Here is an 18,324-nt window from a genome sequence, read left to right as displayed (position 1 = left end):
AACCCCAAGACCAAAAGTCACGTGCTCTCCTGACTGAGCCATCCAGGTGCCCTCAAAACACATTTTAAGATGGTCTTAACTTTTACCAAAAAGCTTAGGAAAAATTATACTAAGTATATGAACTTAGAAAAAGATTTATTTTCATTCATCATATGACTGAAGACCCAATTCCAAATAAAAAGCTATGTTCTCTTACAGTTTCACAGATGAAAATGAAGACTTAGAAAAATCTCTAAATGTGTAGTCTATAGATGTGTGTATAGAACAAAGAAATCAGAACCTTGAGGGTGGGGGGGACGGGGTAACTGGGTGATGGGCACTAAAGAGGGCACATGATAGATGAGCACTGGGTGTTAATTCTGTATGTTGGCAAATTGAATCAATAAAATATTTAAAAGATAGTTAATTTAAATAAATCAGAACCATGAACTGTGCAATCTGAGATGGTGCCTTCAATGCTGTTTGCTGCTGAGGAGCAATAGTCTGACTCTCCTTAACACCTCCACTTGTAACTAACTTCTGGCTGGCTTGATCAAACTCTGTTCCCTACAAGCTAATCACATAAAGGTGCCAAGATCCTAAAGAATGGCAGGTCTTTTTCTCCAGAAAATAGCCTTTTTTATAAATGATTTACAACTGACACAGTTAACATGGAAATTCTGCAGGCTCTTTTATCTATCATGTAACTTCTTAGCAAAATCCTAACAGGATCATGACCAGAAAACCTAAATAAACAGCCCCAGCAAAAAAAAAGAAAAATTACTTCACTCGATGTGATCCTTTGTGTGTGTGTGTGTGTGTGTGTGGCGGGGGGTGTCACAGTGATGTGTCTGGGGTGTGGGAATTCCAATATAAATGTCCTCAGCTGCCCCAGGCCCCTGGGTTGCTGCTCTCTCATATTTAAGATGTCTTCGGTGTTGCAATCACCTGCCCTTTGGACAAGAGAAGTATTCTTGTGATGCTCATCCGATTAGGACACTCCGAGAGTAAGAATGAGTTCTTCAGCTCCAGCCTTCCTCGAATGTCCTCTCAGGTCAGGCAAGGAAGGGACGGGACAGGAAGAGGGAGGAAGAGCAGAAGAAGGGGATTCCCTGCCTCAAGATGCATCCATGGAAACTAAAAGTCAGGGGTTTTCTCTTCCACCAAGCAAGGGTGCGCTTCATGGAGCCCTGGCTCACACAACACAAAGGTCAAGTCCAAAGCTGGGAACTAAAACTAGCACCTACTATCACAGCCCTGGCAGAGGGATTAAAGATAAGGAAACTCTTGGACTTGTTTCATGTCTATTATATTACAGTACACAGACATGAACCTTGTGGGCCACATGGGACAGCCAGTTTTCTTTTTTTTCCTGATTTTTTTAATAATTTTTTTTTATTGGTGTTCAATTTGCCAACATATAGAAGAACACCCAGTGCTCATCCCGTCAAGTGCCCACCACCCAAACACCCCCACCCCCTGCCCACCTCCCCTAATTCGTTTCCCAGAGTTAGGAGTCTCTCATGTTCTGTCTCCCTTTCTGATATTTCCCACTCATTTTTTCTCCTTTACCCTTTATTCCCTTTCACTATTTTTTATATTCCCCAAATGAATGAGACCATATGTTTGTCCTTATCCGATTGACTTATTTCACTCAGGATAATACCCTCCAGTTCCATCCACATCGAAGCAAATGGTGGGTATTTGTCGTTTCTAACAGACAACCAGTTTTCTTCATGCAGGATTTTCTTACTGGCAATCTATTTGAGCCACCTGTTTAAGTACAATGGGGACGTAACACTGTCATCTTCCTGAAAAATGGTAGGAGAAATCAAGAGACATGAAACTGAAATCTGGGTTGAGCATCGGCCTTTGGCTCAGATCGTGATCCCGGTCCCAGGATCGAGTCCCACATGGGGCTCCCCGCGTGGAGCCTGCTTCTCCCTCTGCCTGTCTCCACCTCTCTCTCATGAATAAATAAAATCTTAAAAAAAAAAAAAAAAGAAAGTGGAATCCTTGGGACACCTGGGTGGCTTAGTTGGTTAAGTGTCTGCCTTCAGCTCAGGTCCCTACATAGGACTCCCTGCTCAGCAGGAAGTCTGCTTCTCCCTAAGCTCCTCATCCCACTCGTGCTCTCTCTCTCTCAAATAAATAAAATCATAAAAAACATTTTTTTAAAAACCTTAGAATTCTTCATTTTAATTCTTAACTGGAGCTAGATTTGGGCTTTAATTAAATCAAATTTGTAAAAACACCTTGTTTCAATAGGATCTCACAAGACTGGAACTTTAAAAAATATTTTCACTGTCCTCTTCATACTGTATAAAGGAATCACTTCTATTAAGAAAAAATGGAATACTAAAACATTTTAGAGATTGTGAATACTAAAGATTAAGAGGTATTTCTTATCTCTGACCAGCATATATATAAAATCAGCTCTCTTAAAAAGAAAGCTCTTAGGGACGCCTGGGTAGCTTAGTGGTTGAGCATCTGTCTTCCACTCAAGGTGTGACCCCAGAGTCCCGGGATTGAGTCCCACATTGGGCTCCCCGCAGGGAGCCTGCTTCTCCTTCTGCCTGTGTCTCTGCCTCTCTGTGTCTCTCATGAATAAATAAAATCTTAAAAAAGAAAAAAAAAAAAAAAAAAGAAAGCAAGCTCTTACACCTAGTTAAAATCCATTATTGCTATCTCTGCCATTGATATTCCCTTAAAATCCACTCATATTTATTCAACATTTAAAAATTTGAATTCAAAAAAAAATTTGAATTTACAAGTGTAAAATTCATCAGTCGCATGGCGTTTGTCTATACCAATCAAGTGGCACTTGTTCCTACTATATTTATTTATTTATTTATTTTTTTTTTTTAAATATTTTTTTAATTTATTTATGATAGTCCCACAGAGAGAGAGAGAGAGAGGCAGAGACATAGGCAGAGGGAGAGCAGGCTCCATGCACCGGGAGCCCAACGTGGGATTCGATCCCGGGTCTCCAGGATCGCGCCCTGGGCCAAAGGCAGGCGCTAAACCGCTGCACCACCCAGGGATCCCCCTACTATATTTATAAACTGTCCCCTTGCTCAGATTGTAAACTCCTTGAGAGAAAGCACTTTTTTCTAGCCCCAAGGCCTAACATAGGGATTTACATATAATAAAATGTTGGCAATGGCTATGAAGAATACAGACCAGTAAGTAAGTTTAAGAATCAATTTAAGTTCTAAGGAATACTTGACCTTTGAAACTACCTCAAACGAGTCATGGCCCAAGTCCAGAAGCAGTACCAACAGCAGACTGAAGCCAGCAAGGAACTAAAACTCAAAGTCTTAGCCACCAACTGACACTAGTTTCTTATGTCTGAGATCTTGCCCAAGAAGAGACATCAGTGAAAAGTGTGCATAATTTTTTAAAAATCCGTTATTATTTATTTATTTTAAAGATTTTATTTATTCATGAGACACAGAGAGAGGCAGAGACACTGCCAGAGGGTGAAGCAGGCTCCCTGCAGGTCAATCCCAGGACCCCAGGATCACTCCCTGAGCCTAACGACAGATGCTCAACCACTGAGCCACCCAGGCATTCCCTATAAAAGGTTTAAGACCACAATATTTAGGCAAGATCCCAAAGTGCTACTGCTCTCTTGGAAACTCATTTTCCAGTTCTTATATTAATAAATCTATTAGTAGATGAGAAATGGGGTTTGGTACATCTATCCTTGATTCTGTTCTTCCCTGACACGAAGTCAATTCACTCACTCACTCATTCAGCATTTACTATTCATTTACAAGAGGGTAAGCCCTGTATTAAGCAGAGAAAAAAGATAAATGAGGTGTAGTCCCCATCTGCCGAATGTAGTCATATTCTACAAATGTACAGCTGAATTAATGCTATAAATCCATGCTACTCTGATTTCATAAAATGGAGCATCAGAGAAACAATTTTATGTCTGTGATCTCAGACAGCATTCTGTATCTGGTGGATATGTGGTTCTCTCTTCTCCATTCAAACACCACCAATGCCTCTTTTAGTTTTAACTTTATTTGGCAAAGCAGCACTGCATAAACTGTTCAGTGACTAGGACCCAGCTTACACAGCATAGTAAATTCATATACATTATCAGCAGCAAATTAGAAACAGAAAAAAACAGTACTGAGCTACAAGTCTCTATAATTTTAAAGAGGGAAAGGATGAACTATATCAGTTATGTCCAATCTGAATAGCTAAGTGTTATAAAGGACATCACCTGCCATCTTCTAAAGTTTTAATATTTACAAATGCTTAGTTTTAAAGTAACAAAGCAGCTGATTGTATCTACAACATGCTACTCTATGACACCACATCAAAAGCTTTAAAAAGGAAGCTCATCTCTATTTTCTTAGTGGCATCTAACAGACATCCAAAAACCAAGAATTTTAACTTGTGAATGGTGGCGTTATCTGATGCACAAGAGCAATTTGATCAATTAATATTGAAACAGAATTAAGTGTCTAAGAAAAACCACTCCTCGAAATCAATTCACAAACTAAGTCTTCCATTTGTGGAACCCCGTCTTTTAATATTTTAAAGTAAAATGTGGGCATGTTAAAGTAATAATACACAAATTTATACTTTGCATCGTTCCTTTACCAATTCGGCTTCTGTGCCTCTTTGAAGAACTAGAAACCCTACAAAACCACACATTTTCATGCTGAAAATAATAGTGTAACAAAGTCCAAAACAAGCTGTGATGCTGTTGGTTTCAAAAAGCTTTGAGGACTGAGATGAGCAATCCACTGTAATATTATTTACTGGTCAAGCTGATGGTGTTTTTACAGTTCATCCCTGAGGATAAAAAAGAGAAATATATAAGTAGATGTTACATAACTCCAAAAACTTGGCTAATAATTTGGATACAATTAGTAAATAAGTAAAAATACACCAATCCCCAAGCATTTATAAACAAAAAAAAAGAGAAAGCAAGAAAGCAAACAGCCCCAAGTCAAGGCAAAAATGGAAGTCAGCCATCCGAACATCTCTCATGCTACTCCAGAATGAAATATGAGACCTGAAGGCCCTGGATTCCTATTTTTCATTCTAAAGGTAACTTTTTTCCTTCACGATAAAAAATTCAGAGAAATTTTAATTTTTAGATCTAGGATCTTGCTAACACTATCATAAAATCACATTGGGTAATTAGAATTCAAATAATTTTTGATAGTTACACATTGACAAAACTGGACAAAAATGTGGTCTTTTGCTTAGAGTATACTCTGCTAGCAAATGCTGAGTGGGTTCAATTTCAACCCAAACTCTGGGAGAAAAAGCATCCTGTGTAGGTGTATCTGCCAGATGATTTCAAAAGGCAGCTTTGTCAGCTCCAAAGGAAATCACTCGCTCAGCAAGCTGCAGCACTGTACCAGCCACTGCCAGTGAGGGGAAGGAAGGAAGAAGAATGCAGCCTAAAATAAACTGTATAGCATATAAATCATACCTCAATAAAGCTGTTAAAAGTAAAAAAAAATAAAGCTACCAAAAAGCTTCATACTTGAGGGTAACGAGTGACAAAAACATTGTTAAACACTCAAGAATTTTAGGGGTGAAGAAGTATGACATTTGCAACTAAATCTCAGATGACCTACATGCATATATAGAGAGAAAGAGAGAATGAGAGAGCAGATGTGGAAAATGTTAACAATTGGTAACTCTGGATGAAGAGATTCAGGAAGTCTTTGTACTGTTCTTACAATCTGTCTACAATAAAAATTTAAGTTTTTTAAAAGTTAAAATAAATCTGAAGGGGAAGTAAAAAGAGCTAAAATGTCCCAAATATGTGGTGAATTAAGAGACTATCAGATAGTATGCTTTTTAAAACTGAATTGTGTAAATCGTGTGAGAAATTATTTTAAAGATTACTTCTCCCACAAACTGCCTTTGTCATAGAGTACTGGATTATCTATTAAATGACAAATTATCAGTTCTGGCTCCTCTTAATATATTCTTCTAAATAATTTAAGCACTATAATGCTCATAGAATAAATTTTACTTAAATTCATGCAAGCATTAAAATATTTAATCTACAAAGAGTTCACTTGCAAAGTGCTCTATTCATAAATTCACTGTTCTTTTTAAAATGTGAACTGAAGATGTTACTGTTTTTGTAAAATAATTTACCACATTTGACTTGCCTGTTGTAAGGCATTAAGGATATGATAAATAAATATCCTTACTGCCCAACAACATAATACAACATTTCCAAATATCCTCTTCAATTAAAATTTTTTTTAAAAAGGAAAAGGATAAAAACTCTCAACAAACTGGGTATAGAGGAAACGTACCTCAACATAATAAAGGCCATATATGACAAGCCCACAGCTAACATCATACTCAGTGGTGAAAAGCTGAAAGCTTTTCCTCTAAGATCAGGAACAAGACAAGGATGCCCACTCTCGCCACTTTTATTCAACATAGCACTGGAAATCCTAGCCAGAGCAATTAGGCAAGAAAAAGAAATAAAAGGCATCAAAATCGGAAAGAAAGAAGTAAAATTGTCTCTTTTTGCAGACAACATATTATATATAGGAAACCCTATAAACCACCAAAAAAATGTCAAAACTAATAAACTAATAAAGTTGCAGGAAACAAAATCAGCATACTGAAATCAATTCTGTTTCTATACACCAATAATGAGCTATCAGAAAGAGAAATTAAGAAAACAATCCCATTTATAATTGCATCAAAAAAGAATATGATATCTAAAACAAATTTAAATAAGGTGAAAGATCTGTACACTGAAAAGTATGACATTAATGAAAGACATTGAAGAAGACACAATACTCATGGATTGGAAGAATGAATACTGTTTAAATTATCCATACTACGCAAAGCAATGTACTGATTCAATGTAATCCATATCAAAATCCCAACAGCATTTTTCACAGAAACAGAATAATTCTAAAATTTGTATACAATCATAAAAGGCCCCAAATAGCAAAACAATCTTTAGAAAGAACAGAGCTGGAGGTATCACACTCCCTGATTTCAAACTACATTACAAAATAGTATGGTATTGCCATAAAAAGAGACACATAGGTCAATGAAACAGAATACAGCACCCAGATATAAATCCACACATATATCATCAATTAAGGACCCAAGAATATACAGTGGGTAAAAGAGTGTATTCAATAAATGATGATGGGAAAACTGGACAGCCACATGAGAAAGAATGAAACTGGACCACCATCTACACCATATACAAAAAATCAACTCAAATGGATTAATGACTTGTATGTAAGACCTAAAATCATAAAATGAAATTTAATGTGGTAATCATTTTATAGTACATACCTATATCAGATCACTATGTTGTACACATAAAAGTAATATAATGCTATGTCAATTATATCAATAAAATGGAGGAAAAAATCATATTGTAAAAAAAGTGGGACAATATTGATGACATTCTATTAAATAGGAAAAAAGATTACAAGATAATGCTATTATATGATCTCAGGATTACAAAAAGATGTATACGGAACTATGAATAAAAGAGTAGGAAAAAAAAATCTACCAAAATGTTAATAGTGGTTATATCTCTAGGTTCTGGGACTGTGGGTGATTTTTATTTCATTCTTTGTACTTCTAAAATTTTTACACTAATCATATATTATTTTAGTAGTCAAACAGAATTATTAAAAACAAATAGAAGGAAATATATAGCACTAAAAAAAAAAAGAAAAGAAATTAAGTTTATAGATCTGAATTTTAACATCTAGGGTGCCAAAGAAAACCAAAAATTTCCTATCAGTGCACATATAATCTTGTCCATCCTAATACCCCAAAATCTATATAACTTTCACGTTATTTATTTTTCCATTTAATGTTCCAAATTCTACATAACTATCTTTATCTGACTTACATGTGTAGATCACTTACAATAAAAAGTATTATGTCCTAAATTTCTAGAAAGTCTCTATTATATATGTGCCAAACATATTCATTAGGTTACCAACTATATAAATATTATTTTATTATATAATGTATAATTATATATAACTTATTAGGTTACTAATTCTAACCTACTAACATTAGTATTATATATTCTTTTTTTTAAAGATTTTATTTATTTATTCATGAGAGATACACAGAGTGAGGCAGAGACACAGGCAGAGGGAGAAGCAGGCTCCATGCAGGGAGCCCGATGTGGGACTCGATCCCAGGACTCCAGAATCATGCCCTGAGCCAAAGGTAGATGCTCAACCACTGAGCCACCCAGGCATCCCAGTATTATATATTCTTTTCAAGAACAAATGAAAAGATGTATTACCAAGAAACAACAATCAAAATCCATGAATGGTTTCTACTTAACAGGTTTTGAGGTAATAAATTGTACAAAGCATTATGAGAATTCCAAGAGCAACAAAATATATCCCTGCCTTTAAGAATGTAAAATATGTCATAATGCTGTAATATATGTAAAGAAATTAAAAAGGGACAATACAGAAAAATATGAACACAAGATCAACTAGATACCCTAGGACCTACACTGTCAATCTTAAAAATTCTCAACCAATTCATAACATGTTTTTCATGTGTGCATGGCACTTTGAGATGACAATAAGCAAAGCGCTTATTGAATGAGAATCCTGAAACATTCCTTGGTTTCACAAACCAGAGATGGACTTCTTCCATTGTCTCTTGTGACCATTAAAAACAAAAACAAAACTTACCAGATGATTAACAAAATATTGATTCCTACATATAATACTTATGTAAAATAAAATAAAAATTTAAAAATATGAAGTTTATGATGCAACTAATACAACTACTACACGTCCATAGTCATGAACATAATACCACAGGTTCTATCTAGATCTATGGCTCATACCTCTGGCATTGTCTCTCCTGTTATTATATTACTCCACCAAAATTATAAACAATATTTTTCCAAGTATAAGGAAATGTAAGTCTACATTCAGGCTTTGGGCTTTATTTGGCACAAGAATTCAGCATGCCTACTAGGGCTCTTTCTTTCCCATACAGCAAAGATTGGATCTCACCCTTACAGGGCACTGCAACTAGCTCTGGATTCCTCAGGAAGAGAAGGATGGAAGGTTGGTGAGAAGCAAGAGAAGGTTCAGAAAAAAAAAAAGAGAGAAAGAGAGAAAAGGTTCAGAAGAAAGCTTGGGGGATGAGCTGTTAAACGAATTCTGAAGAAACTATGAAAGAATAGAGACCACCTAACCTGGCAATAAGACTGACTAGGAGCTTTTGACATAATTCCCAAATGTGGGATGGGCACTCAGAAAATGGTATGCAGATCTTTTTAACCACATTCTATCCTTACTACCACTGCTTTATTTAGGCCACTGCCATTTCACCTCCTAACTTGCTACAACCACATTGTTCTGTCATTTTGTCTCTTTCCAATCTACTCTCTACACCACAGCCAGAGTCATCATTCTGAAATGTAATTCTGATTACTTCACTGTCTGTCTTCAACACTTCAATTGCTCCCTACTAAACACACTACACTCTCATTGCTCATTTATCTTCTCTAGATTTTTTTGCATCTCCCACGTGACCATAAGTTCCATGAGAATGATCAGTTTCAAATTCACAGCTAATGTATCCATGGCCCTAGTATAGTCCCTACTCTCAGTGGGTTCCAGTAAAATTATTTCCTCCCCTTATGTAGTTGCCTAGCATGGGAGGTCCCTGCCCTGGTCATATCAATATGTTTTACTGATTCCCATAACCTTTCCTGTATTTCTTTGAATAACCCTTTGACAAAAACCACTTTAAAATCCTAGCTGAGCATATTTTGTTGCCTGTCTGGATCCTGAGAGTCTAAGAATACGAATAGAAATAGTGGATGATTGGTCTCTTTAGATTTTAAGTTAACTGTTGTTATTTTACCCTTTCAAACATCCTATTTTCTAGTAATTTCTTTCAGTACAAAATTTTCTTTTAATGTGGCAGTTGCTTTTTCCAATTCTGTTTCCAGATTTTGTTTCACCTTTACATTCTTTAAATCTATATTCTTTAAAGATTTACAACTAAGTAACTGATTATTTTGGGGGGCACCTGGATGGCTCAGCTGGTAAAGCCCCTGACTCTTTTTTTTTTTTTTTAAGCCCCTGACTCTTGATCTCAGGGTCTTGAGTCCAAGCCCCACACTGGGCATAGAGCTTACATAAAACAAAACAAAAATTTAAAAAAACACACACTATATCTTTGGATGTAGGAAAATGTGTTTGAACAAACAGAAAATTTACAAGAGAAAGAATTAGGACATCCTCCTAGTATAATTAGAGAAAAGTTTTCAGTAATACATATATGTAAAATTGCTCAATCTTTTAAAAAGTTGAAAACTAAAAAGAAAAACAAGTATATATATTTAAATACTTGGTAAATGACTAAGTATATTTGATAAATGACTTGTTCATAAATTTAAAAGTTAATCTATATTTAATATAAATAGTTTAGTTTTATAATGGGTGAATATAGGTACTGTGGAAATCTAGAGCTTCTATGACCTGGGAAGGGGGGAACCTCTTCATTAAAGGAAGAAAAGGAGGACCAAAACCAAGAATGCATATAAATAAAATCAGATGTCAGGCCAGGAAGGCCCCTAAGCATGTGAAAGTCCCAAAGCTTAAGTTTCATTTACTTCCTGCTAAATCCACCTCTGGTTATAAAAATGAAATATATTTTTGTAATTCCTTCATCATCAAACTGCAGGGGAATGTTCAATACTAATATCAATTGTGCACAGAAAGCTTTTAAATTTATTAATGAAAATGTGAACTCTTACTTGAATCAAATTTCAGTGTGTTCAGTGTATATTTGCCCCTTTTATACAACAGCAATCATACGGTTATATAACTACATAACCACACTAGAAGCAAAGTCAAGGAAGGTTGTAACTAGTTTTAATAACCATATGACTGTAACTGACAGGACGCCTAGCTTTCAATTTTTTTTTTTTAAGAAGTGGCTGTGCTCCAGGTTAAAATTCAAAGAAAATAGCTATATCCACATAATGTGAAGAATAAAATGCAATTCCTAGTAAGATATCCCAGAAATGGCCAATTAGAATGAAAAGAAAAACTCAGATTCATTACCATTTATGCAATTAAACATTCTTTCAAAAGGTATCTTTCCTCTTTCCAAAAAAATAAAATTAAGAGGTCTATTAAACTTACAATCACCATTTTACTGAAAATGGTGATTTTTTTCATTTATTGAAAAAATAATTATCTTAAAATAAGTACCTCTGTCAAATAAAAAAAAGATTCTAAAACTAGGAAACTGTTAAACCTTTCTTATTTTATCATTTAATTTTTACTAGTCTTAGCTAATGTCATTCTTACTTATTGATTTTACTCCTTCCCACTGAAGGATGTGGGGAGGGGAAGGAAGAAGAAGAGAGGAAGAGAAATCTTGGCTTCAGAAAAAATACTGATTATGCTGAGACATAAACACAAGTAGGCATTATAATGAGCCATGCTATACTGAGGATTATGCTGCATGCTGTTGGTCCTTTGGGTGGGTTTGTGAGACCTGGGCACTGTACTCGCTTTGAGCTCACTGAATTCCCCCTTCCATCCCACCCCAGGAATTTGGTTAGAATGGTTTTAAAATGGGCTGGCCAGTTCCACAGACTGGCAAGAAGTTTATTTCTTATAGCGGCTCTGAAACAGTAGCCGAGTGTAAAACAGACATGGGTCGTTAGACAGAATGTCAATGAATCTGATTGAAAGAAAGAAAGCAAGCTAAGAGGAAAAATGTCCTCTCGGGGACTCTGACACCTTTGAAAATTGGGACAAGAGTATCTTTTCCCTTTCTCTTTGTAACAATGGTACAACAGGGTGTGAACGGGGCAGGAAAGGATGGCCCCTTCTCTTCAGACCAAAGCCTTTGTTTCCATGACCACAGAGCAGCTACAAAAAATGATTTGTGAATACAGAAGCAGAACGGCTGATAATAAAAACATCCTTAACAAAATTCTGAACTGTGGCTAAAAGCTTCTTTTTTAAAAAAAGGGGTAAAAAATCCCACCTTTGTGCCAACCAAGTCTCACCCCCCTTTCCCAAAGATATGAGTTAAACCAAAAGAAGGGCAGACTCATGCAAAATTTTTCTAGATTTTTAATGTAGCGAATTTCTGATGTTAAAATGGAGTAGCATAAAGGTGACAACCAAAAAAGCAGCTCTTGTGGTCTAATGTCTTAGAATCCACACCCTTCACCTTGCATGTGTGGAAGAAGAAAGAGCAGAAGATAAAATCACTTCCACCTGGACCACTGCTTCTCCTTATCTGTTAAAGGCACGTATATGACTCCCATCAGGGGCTTCATCTTGACACTGCCATCCTGTAGTTTGTCATACTGCTCCAACATCTGGTTTCCACCTGCGGGACCAACTGGCAATATCAATCTCCCACCAGGCTTTAACTGGTCTATCAGCTAAAAGAAAAAGAAAAAGACATACACACCAACTTACAGATTTTATATTAACAATCATTTTACATTACTATAAACAACTTTTAGTGTCCATGGGCCAAAAGCAGAAATGTACTTTATCTAGTATATACATAGATTGTTAAACTTATTATTATTCTGTCCTCCACTTACCCATTTACTTATCATCCTCCCCTACGAAATTGCAAGTTCTCTTATTCATCTTTGTGTGCCTGTAATCTGACACAGTACACAGCAAGACTGTTTGAGATGAACCACCGAATGTAGAGCTCTCCTCTTGGCAAGACCGAAGGCAAAGCGGAACATTTCAATGCCTATAAGCCCGTTTTGAATCTTTGTGGTTCAGGAGAGGAGAGGGGAGCGGTGTAGTGCAGAAAATCAGCAAGAAGTCCCTAGAATTTAGGGCATCACTGAGCCAACAGTACGGGAACCTTGGTTTTATGACTGAATTTAGGATTACTGGCACCATGACAAACCATGCATTAGAATGAAGACACTCTATTCAATCAAAGACCAAGACCACTCAGTGAATTTTTCTTCCATCAGAAAAATTTTAGATCATATGTTACCATTTGAATGTGGCCTTACGAATGACTACTAATCAAAAACTCTAAGGGAGAACTTTCCCTTGGACAGCATTATCCCAGTAAAGCAAGTCCTCAATTAAAAATTCAGTTGTCAGCAAGCCCATCTTATTTTTCCCATTTCAATTTTTACTCAAGTAATTCTCACAAGTATTCTTTGAGTGTCTTTAAATGTCAAAGTTTGTGATAAAAACCAGCAGACTTGCCCCGACTCCAATCTTACTCCCTAAATCCTGTCATTTTAAATCCTCTTAGCTGTGTCTTCTAGTATTTACATTTTTGGTCGTGATTATCTCTAAAGTATGTCTTTTATGTTTTTCATTAAAATATAATTGACATATAACACTGTATTAGTTTTAGGTGCACATCACAATGGTTTGATAATATGTATGTACTGTAAAACCATTACCACAATACATTTAATTAACATCCATTACCACACATGGTTACGATATTTTCTTCTTGTGATAAAAAGAATTTTAAAGATCTACTCACTTAAACAATACAGTGCTGCTAACTACAGTCACCATGCTATAGAGTCTTTAGGTTCTTGTTTCAAATTATATGCTAGACAAAGACTGAGCTCTCTCACATGTATTCTGCTCCTTTCCCTTTTTCCAACCAATATCATAATTTTTTAAAACCATTTTCAGTTATGACTGTAAACATAATTTGCAGCTGAGCCAATAATCCAGTGCTTGTTTCCTTTCTTATACAACAATTGTTTATCCTGCACTTAGAAACTGAAACTCTTTAGGGACCTGGCTGGCTCAGGTGGAAGAGCATGGCTCTTGATCTTGAGGTCCTGAGTTTGAGCCCCACACTGGGTGTAGAGATTACTAAAAAACAAAACAAAAACAAAACACACACACACACACACACCCTCAAGCTCTTTCTTTTTTTCATTCGTTTTCTTTTTAACTGTTTTCTAAATATTAGTATCCTCCAACAACTTCTCAGTAAGATTTTCACAGTCAAACCCATCTAATTAGTGTTCTGTTGTTGTTGGATAGACTCCCTCTGAGTGCCTTCCTCCTCCTGCTCTGAATCCGGAGGCCCAGGAGGCCTGCTGCACAGCTTTCGTCAGGGGAGTTCCCTTTTAACACTGGGGATTCTCATTATCTATCTCCCGAACCAGATGCTCTACCTTCCCATATCCCAGGGCTTTCTCTTTCTGTTTTTTCCTACTCTCTTCTCCCTCATCTTTTGACATTATTAAAGCAATCACTCTAAAAGTATTATTTGAAACAGCACATGGAGTATTTTAAAAGAGAAAGACTGAGATATGCAGGTCTAAAACTATATTTTACATATTTGACAATATATGTGGGTACAGAATTCAAGGCTAGAAATCATTTTCAGTTCAGAATTGTGAGTTCGTTCCTCTGACTTGTTGATTCTAATGCTGCTATTCTGCAGTCTGCTGCCTTTCTGATTACCAATTCCTTATAGATTGTTTTGTTGTTCTGGAAACTTTTAGAATCTTCCCTTTATCCCTAGTATTCTAGAATTTTATGGTGATATTATGGTTCTTTTTTTTTTTTGTCTCTCTCTCTCTCTCTCTTTTTAGAAAAAGTTCCACATTCTGGGCATCATGATCTTTTCAAACTATACTCATGTCCTTTGGTTCTTGGAAATTTTCTTACTTAGGGCTTAGCACTAATCGTTCCTCCATACGGAATTTGAGGCAGCAGCCCCTCTCGTCAGACCCATGCTTCATCTCTTATTTCCAAGATCCTCGTGTCTCCAATTTCTAAGCCCTTTACCAAGTTGTGCAGAGCAAACTGCTTCTGCAATGGTCCCCTCTGCAGGCTCTTTGATCCAACTTCCTGCACCCTTCTGAGTCAGTTACTACTCCATCCGCTTTCCACCTGCATTCACTACAGGGTTTAGGAGTGCAGGTATAATTCCTGAGATAATGAAATAGGAAGTTTGTGTTTCTGCTTCCTGCTTTCTAGTTGTTTTGGAGTGAAATACAAGAGGAGGCATAAACATCTTTTCTGTTATCTTAAAACTGGAAAGCCCCTCCCTTCAGCATGTCTCTCTTTAATCGGATGTATACAGACCCTTGCAATACTTCCAAGTGCTACTACAAACATTTAAATTCATACCGAGCTAGGGATGCCTGGGTGGCTCAGTCAGGCATCTGACTCGATTCAGGTCATGATTTCAGGGTCGTGATATGGAATCCTGTGTTGGGCTCTGCACTCAGTGGGTCAATGGGGAGTCTGTTTCTCTCCCTCTGCCCCACCCCCTGCGTGCATGGTCTTTCTCTCTGTAAAATAAATCAATCTATCTTTAAATTCATAAAGCCAGAAATGCCCTTCAGGATCATGTCAGGGACTCAGTGGGAACGATAAGCCCTGCACCCAAGCTCTTTCATTTAAATACAGTTCTATTTTGTATTTTTATTGTTCCTACTAGGCTGCCTTAAAAAAATTTTTTTAAACTTATGGTTTGTGTGTCTATATGTGAACATTCATTGAACTATTCATTTATGATTTGTACATCTTTCTACAGCATATTTTTTTAATCTTAAGTAAACTCTATGCCACACATTGGGTTCAAACTCATGACCCCATGATCAAGTTTTGCATGCTTTACCAACTGAGCCAGTCAAGCATCCCATCTACAGCATATTAACCTTCAATTAAAATGTGTTAAAACCACTGGTTTAGTTTTAAAAACAAGCAAACAAAATGGCAACAGGGTAGGAGAAAATAATTTTCTCAAAGTCATTCAGCCAATAAACACCAAGTCAATGACCAGAACAAGTTCCCTAACTTTCAGCTTCCCATTAACTAAACATACAAAAAGGAGCCCTTCCAGACTGGGGAGTGGCTGAGACTGGGCACAAGTGTCACTCTTAGTACCGCATCATCTAGTCCAGAACTGTGGAAAATTCAAACACCATAGAAACCTAAGATCTCAGTGAACTCAACCAAGGAGTATTAAGGGTTAACAGAAGCTTATCAGTCTTACTAAAACAGCCAATTTTGGGGGTGCCTAGGTGGCTCAATCAGTTAAACATCTGACTCTTGATTATGGTTCAGGTCATGATCTCAGAGTCCTGGGACTGAGCCCCACATCAGGCTATGCACTCAGCACAAGGTTTGCTTGAATTTCTCCCCCTCTCTCTGACCGTCCCCGCACTCGCTTGCTCTCTAAAATTTAAAAAAAAAAAATTAAGGGACACCTGGGTGGCTCAGCAGTTAAAGTGCCCACCTTCAGCCCAGGGAATGATCCTGGAGACCCGGGATCGAGTCCTGCATCAGGGTCCCTGCACGGAGCCTGCTTCTTCCTCTGCCTGTGTCTCTGCCTCTCTCTCTCTGTTCTCTCATGAATAAATAAAATCTTTAAAAAAAATTTTTTAAACCCCAAAAAACAATTTCATACTTTAATATTTCCTTGATTATGTAATTACAATACTGGAATAGCCTTCCCTCTCATTGCAACTATGCAAACACTACTATTCTTTTAAGATTCAGTTCCAATTCCATTCATGTATGTAGCCTCCTTAACTGTTCCACGTAAAGTTCTCTCCCTCCCTTGAACTTTTACAGTAGTCTATGTTTTCTTTTCCCTTCAGTATATGTTATATACTAATGATATGCTATCATAGCATTAATTTCCCTGTTATATATATATGACACATTTCTTCCAGAATATAAGCTTTGTGAGGGTAAAATGCATGACAAATACCTGCTGGTCTCACCCATGTATCCAGCAATCTCCCATATTCTGGTATTTAATAAAGGACCAAGTGATTATCAGATCATGAACTCCAGATATATTTTCCTAATTTTACAGGCATACTAGTTCTTACATGGATCAAATGCAGTTTCAAATAAGACAGCCACAGACTATGATTCTGTAATTTTCCAAATCATTTACAGAATTCTCTTCATATTAAAAAAATTACCTACTAAGTATAATTTAAATGCATGACATAAAAATCTAATTATGTCTTGATCATCTAGAAGTCATTTGTCTATAAATCTTTTACAGCCTTAGTTGACTAAAGCCGAAAAACACAGGAGAAAACTCAACTCACCGCCTGGGGTACAACTGGGGCTGCAGCTCCCACATGAATAGCATCATATGGGGCTTCTTCAGCATATCCCATTCTTCCATCCCCCACTGAAAGAAAATAATTATGCTTTAAAAATCAGTTCAGAGGGAACTATTCGGTGTAAAGAATTATAGGAGGTTTAAAGCAGAGCAAGGAGAGACTAAATAATTGATGCTGGGACAACTGGATATTCACATGGAAAAAAAATACATACTTGAATCTCTCTCTTACATACACAAGAATCAACTTCGGATAGATCAGAGTTCTAAATATGTGACTTAGGGACATATCTTCATGATTTTAGAGCAGTCTTAAAGAGGATACAGAAGAGGTGCCTGGGTGGTATAGTTCAGGTTAAGCATCTGATTCTTGGTTTTGGCTCAGGTCGTGATCTTGGGGTCGTGATCTCCCGGGTGTGAGATGGGATTATGCATTGGGCTCTGTGCTCAAAAGGAGTCTGCTTCAGATTCTGTCTCCCTTTCCCTCTGCCCCTTCCACTCAAGCGCTCTAAGATAAATAAGTTAATTAAAACAAGAAGAGGACACAGAAAGCACTGGAAAACACTGGTAAGTTTGATACATTAAAATTGTTTCTATTAATCAAGAAAGCACCAATATGAGGGAAAAGGCATGCCAGAAAGTGACGGAAAAGGTCTGCAATATGTATAAACAGACAAAGGGCTAATCTATAGAGGTCCTACATATCTAAGAAAAATACAAATAACTCAATATCTGAACAAGACATTTCACAAAGGAGGACATCCAAATGATCAAAAATATGAAATAGTGTTTGACCTCACCTCTTAGGAGGAAAATACAAAATTAAAATCACAAAAAGATACTGCTATATACTAAGTAGTTAAAAAGAAAAATCTAACAATACCAAGTGCTGATAAGACAGAGAACTAAAAACGCTGATGTCTTGCTGAAGGGAATGTAAGCTGGTTCAATCACTTTTAAAAAGTTTTGCAGGATCTATGGTTACCCCATGGAATTGCGGTAATACTCTACATAAATGAAAGCTTGTGAGTATATATATGCATTTGGACCTTTGTATACATATGTTCAGGCAGTATTTTGAACATTTCCAATTTAGAAATAACCCAAAATATCCATCAATGGTAGAATAAACAAATTTTGGTAATGTCCTTTACACTGGAAAGTTAGCAATAAAAATTAACTATAAAAAAAGGTGAGTGACTCTTATGAACAATGTTGAATGAAAGAAGTCAT

General features: G+C 36.6%; 1 protein-coding gene across 2 annotated transcripts in view; it reads right to left on the bottom strand.

Moving 5' to 3' along the window:
• Nucleotides 1–3,991: 3,991 nt before the first annotated feature.
• The window catches only part of PCMT1 (protein-L-isoaspartate (D-aspartate) O-methyltransferase), a 44,842-nt gene continuing 30,509 nt past the window's right edge, over nucleotides 3,992–18,324 (bottom strand). The window contains exons 6-8 of one of the 2 annotated variants that reach the window (XM_038526315.1): nucleotides 17,075–17,160; nucleotides 12,205–12,421; nucleotides 3,992–4,794 (exon numbers count right to left, since the gene is read on the bottom strand). In XM_038526315.1, the coding sequence (XP_038382243.1) occupies nucleotides 12,242–12,421; nucleotides 17,075–17,160 (266 nt within the window). In that variant the 3' untranslated portion in view covers nucleotides 3,992–4,794; nucleotides 12,205–12,241. The remainder of the gene's footprint in view (nucleotides 4,795–12,204; nucleotides 12,422–17,074; nucleotides 17,161–18,324) is intronic. The other variant, XM_038526314.1, reaches the window with a different exon arrangement.

The sequence above is a fragment of the Canis lupus genome, chromosome 1 (genome assembly GCF_011100685.1).
Source record: "Canis lupus familiaris isolate Mischka breed German Shepherd chromosome 1, alternate assembly UU_Cfam_GSD_1.0, whole genome shotgun sequence".
Taxonomy (NCBI): domain Eukaryota; kingdom Metazoa; phylum Chordata; class Mammalia; order Carnivora; family Canidae; genus Canis; species Canis lupus.
This window is presented reverse-complemented; position numbering and strand designations above follow the sequence as displayed.